Source organism: Myotis brandtii, unplaced genomic scaffold, assembly GCF_000412655.1.
Source record: "Myotis brandtii unplaced genomic scaffold, ASM41265v1 scaffold106, whole genome shotgun sequence".
Taxonomy (NCBI): Eukaryota; Metazoa; Chordata; class Mammalia; order Chiroptera; family Vespertilionidae; genus Myotis; species Myotis brandtii.
Genome location: NW_005353584.1, coordinates 732,154 through 736,969, shown reverse-complemented (window position 1 = coordinate 736,969; position 4,816 = coordinate 732,154). Strand labels below are relative to the sequence as shown.

Here is a 4,816-nt window from a genome sequence, read left to right as displayed (position 1 = left end):
TGTGGCCGAAACCGGTTTGGCTCAGTGGATAGAGCGTCGGCCTGCGGACTGAAGGGTCCTAGGTTCGATTCCGGTCAAGGGCATGTACCTGGGTTGCGGGCACATCCCCAGTGGGAGATGTGCAGGAGGCAGCTGATCGATGTTTCTCTCCCGTTGATGTTTCTAACTATCTATCTCTCTCCCTTCCTCTCTGTAAAAAATCAATAAAATATATCTAAAAATATATATATCTTTAATTTATAGTTTGGTAGTCAGAATGTCTCCTTTCTTGTTAGCTTTGCAAACAGTTATTTGAAATACAGTCGTTTGACCCAATCCTAACATTATTTTTCCCACTTCAAACATTTCAAAGGTTTGAGGATCAAGACATGCCAGGCAATTCCTCTGGAATGGCTGCCCTAGCTCTATTTAAAAATGGCTCCACTTATGTCAGCTTTTCACACTCAAGATAGTTAAGGTGTCACAGTATCACTTCACTCTTTGTTTACCTTGCAGGTAAAATAAGCAGGACTATTAGATGCAGAGCTTTATTTATTTATTTTTTTTGAACATCTCTGAATTTCTTTTTTTTAAAAATATATTTTATTGATTTTCTACAGAGAGGAAGGGAGAGGGACAGAGAGTTAGAGACATCAATGAGAGAAAAACATTGATCAGCTGCCTCCTACACACCTCCCATTGGGGATGTGCCCACAGCAAGGTACATGCTCTTGACTGGAATCGAACCTGGGACCTTTCGGTCTGCAGGCCGATGCTCTATTCACTGAGCCAAACCGGTTAGGGCATAGATACAGAGCTTTAAAGAGACAAGAGAAATTTAGAATCTTCAACTACTTTATTTATTAATTTGACATTTTTAATTAAACATGTAATATGCCCAACAGGCTAGCAGTGATAGACTTTTACAGAAGTTGTTTCACTTTCTGGATGTAACTATAAAGATAGCTGTATGTATCTTATAGGAAATTATGTAATGCAGTAACATCTATAAAATAAAGCTCTATATTTATAAATATGAAGTTAATGCCCCACACATTTCCATTTCACAGTAATTTTTACCACCTCAGTCAGCCAAAGCACATCTTTACTGTCTTTTACTAGAGTTAATCCAACTCTGTTTATGTCCTGCTTATTCATAACATGCCTCCTCTCACCTGTAGTGTATAGAATTTGGTTAGAAGAAAAAATAAACAACTGAGTTTCTTTTCTTCATTATATGTTTTCTTCCATAAAAATATCACTCATCTCATTTTCTTTTCAGGAATGAAACTACTGAAAAGAAGAATAAAGAGTTGCAGATCACATGTGATTCTCTGAAGAAACAAATTGAGACAGTGAAAAAGTTGAATGAGTCACTCAAGCAACAAAATGAAAAGTAAAATCTTTAGTTCTTCTAATTATTTTGTAATTTTCAAAAACATACAGAACATTGTTTTTTGCAGCTAAATTAATAGAATCTTAACTTATTTTAGATATAAAACATGTATGGCAGAATTTAAGGATAATTGCTATTAGGAATTTTCTCTTAAACTACTTGAGAAAAAGAAATGATAGTGGTTCATTGATGATTTCTTCTATTTTTTTTTATAACTTCAGAACTGTTGCCCAATTAATAGAAATAGAAGAACAGAGAAAAGAAGTACAGAACCAACTAGTAGACAGAGAATGTAAACTAGCAAGTAAGTAGCTTTTTATGTAACAAATTGCATGTATGTTAACATTTTTTGTTGGAAGATAATCAAAACATGAGGGGTTTTTATTTTGGTTTTTCATTAGTTTCTACATCCCTCGTTTTTCAAAATCTTAAATCACATCCTAAACAGCTCTCCTTTTATTTCCATAATATTTCTTGCAATTTAGTTAAATTGATTTTTAAAACTGGAAATTACAGGAAATAACAGCAGGTGGCAGTGCTTGGTAACTTTTAGTTACTAGTTTCTTAATGATATCTCTGAAGTGATCCACAAAAACAGTTTTGTACTAACTCACTTGTCTTAGAGCACAAACATCATCTACCTATATAATTTTTCCTAGTTTTCTCTCTTCTTTTCTCTTATAACCCTTAAGCTCTGAGGATTCTCCTTCCCTCATTACTATATTATATTATCTTTAGAACAGAGGAAGAGGTAAAGACATGGAGATTTGGTATTTTTCCAAATAATACTGGTACAGAGGAAGAGTTACTTGGTATTTTCTGTTCGTCAAATACTGTAAAACTTTATTTCCAGCAAGGTATTTCTTTGTCTTTCTAGTTGCCTTTTTTTGTTGTTCTTATGACATAATAGCTCTGAAAGCTTTTCAAGGTAAGTCAGTATAGCTGACTGTTTATTTGTTTTAAGACTTGCAACAAAAAACAAAAGTACAAGAAGAAAAAATTAAAGTCTTACAAAAAGAAAGGGAAGATAAGGAAGAAACCATTGATATCCTTAGAAAAGAAGTAAGCAGATCGGAACATATAAGAAAAGAATTGAGCATTAAGGTAAGAATCTGTTAAGTTTTCCTTTACACTAAAATGAAAACGTCTTAATTTGTGAAAAAGGTGAATTTAGATAAATTAATATTCTGTTTCTTGAGTATAGTTTTGTTTTGAAGATAGTAGGATCTTAAAATGGCTTGACAGTTGTTTATTATGAGAACTCTCTCACAATGTGAAAATGTGTATTTCCTGAAATAATCACACATTTATTAAATGTATACTATTTGCCAGCACTTACTGCTGTTAAGCAGGCAAGGAATACAGAAGAGGGTTCCTAGTTCTTTACATCACATACAGGTAGCTGTGTATAGGAACATAGCCGCCTCTTCCTGCTTATAGAGATGGTAATAATAACAGTAGTTCATATTTGTTTAGAACATTATAAATTTGCAAAGGACTCTTTGAAACATTTGTCTTAATCCTCCTCACTTTCACAAACATTAATATATAAGTTAATAATTACTTTCAACCTACGAATGAAACTGAGTCTAGGGTTAAGTTATAGACTCAAGGACAGTCACATAGCTAATAGTAAACTTTATAACAGTCCATTGCTGTTTCTCCATTATGATTGCTTAGTGTGGTAGCTATGAACAGTGCTTTCTGGTCCATCTATGACTAGGAAGATGAGAACAAACCAGTATTAAAAGACTGTTTGAACAACTAAGAGCATAAGTGACATAAGAGACATAAGATCCCATGCTACATTTACAGATTTCCTGGTTCTGCTTTAATGTGGTTATTTTAATAGTAATTCTAAATAGTAATATGTACTATTTTCTGCAAAATTTCAGTTGCTAGCATTGACTTAAAAAGACAAATTGAATGTGTCTTCCCAATTTATTGTGTATTGTTTAATGATTACTTACCTTAAAATAACCATATAACTTAGTTGACTAAAATATGTATATATATTTATAATGTGTCATTTGAAATGGTTGTTTTACAAATGAAAAATAAGAACATCTTAAAATATCTGTGTGAAGAGAAAAATGCGAAATTGTTTTTCTTTGTCTCCCCCGCCCCGCACCCCACCTCCCAATTTCTTAGGCTTCCTCACTAGAGGTTCAGAAGTCCCAATTAGAAGGTCGTTTGGAAGAGAAAGAGTCACAAGTGAAACTTCAGCAAGAGGAGCTGAACAAACACTCTCATATGATAGCAATGATCCACAGTTTAAGTGGTGGAAAAATAAATCCAGAAACTGTGAATCTCAGTTTATAGACATTATGTATTTATCTCCTGGTGGACATGGGGTGGAGGAGATAATTTCTGACTCCACCAAAAAAATAGCACATTATTAGCTAATTATTAATTTAGTAAAGAAACTGAACTGATACATGGTTTTATTTGGTCTTAAAGTTTTACTTCCTTTTTTTTTACTTTTATTGCATAGAGTTTTCTTTGATTCTTAAATTAGAATATTATTCTTACCCTCCATTATTGTCTTTTCTAAGATTTTTCTTTTGTTGCTTCCCACTCTCTTCTCCTTATTTAATTTAGTCTTATTTGTGATTATGTAGATTTTAAAAATCAAACTTGCTTGATATAACAATCCTAAAGATTAATAAATTGAAAATGTGATTAGTAAAAAGAGAAAAGGCATGATACAGCCAGAGAACTCTTTCTCTAAAGTAACACAAGAGAAAATATCAGTGAATTTAATATAATTTTATTACTACATTTAAAATGCACAGATAGCCTTAGCTGGTTTGGATGGAGCATCAGCATGCAGGTTCGATTTCAGTCAAGGGTACATGCTTGGGTTGTGGGCTTGATCCCCAGTAGGGGGCATGCAGGAGGCAGCCGATCAATGATTCTCATCATTGATGTTTCTATCTCTCCCTCTTCTTTACTACCTGAAATCAATAAAACATATATCTTTAAAAATTAAAAAATAAAGTGCACTAAGATATATGGTATAAGTTCTAAATTAAAAAAAATTCAATGAATATAAAAGGAATAATGTATAAAAATTAGAAAGTAGTTGATCTGTAAAAATGACTGTCATTTGTCACATATAAAACAATTACCTTGCAGAATTATTTATGAAATAGCTTTAGTCTTACTCTTTAAAATGTTGTATGTTGGCCTTCCCATCTCATTTCAATCAATTATGAATTTAAGATTCATGTTGTATAACTTGGATTCTATTCTTGCTACATATTCAGAAATTTATTTATTGTTAGTTCTGATGTGAATTTTAAAGTGTAAGTTAAATATCCTTCATGTTTCTCTTTAATACAAGGGAATTTTTCAGTACTCTTCATTTGAATCAAATGTTCTAAATAGTGTTTAAGAAGAGACTTTATATCAATATTTTGGTTAAATTTATTGCTACAT

The 4,816-nt window shown here is 32.2% G+C and overlaps 1 protein-coding gene across 1 annotated transcript in view; it reads left to right on the top strand.

The window, feature by feature from the left end:
• KIAA1524 (KIAA1524 ortholog) overlaps window positions 1–4,171 on the top strand; it is a 45,137-nt gene extending 40,966 nt beyond the window's left edge. Inside the window, exons 18-21 of the mRNA XM_005856989.2 lie at window positions 1,262–1,375; window positions 1,597–1,679; window positions 2,340–2,479; window positions 3,527–4,171. Coding sequence (XP_005857051.1) covers window positions 1,262–1,375; window positions 1,597–1,679; window positions 2,340–2,479; window positions 3,527–3,697 — 508 coding nt within the window. The 3' untranslated portion in view covers window positions 3,698–4,171. The remainder of the gene's footprint in view (window positions 1–1,261; window positions 1,376–1,596; window positions 1,680–2,339; window positions 2,480–3,526) is intronic.
• Window positions 4,172–4,816: the final 645 nt, after the last annotated feature.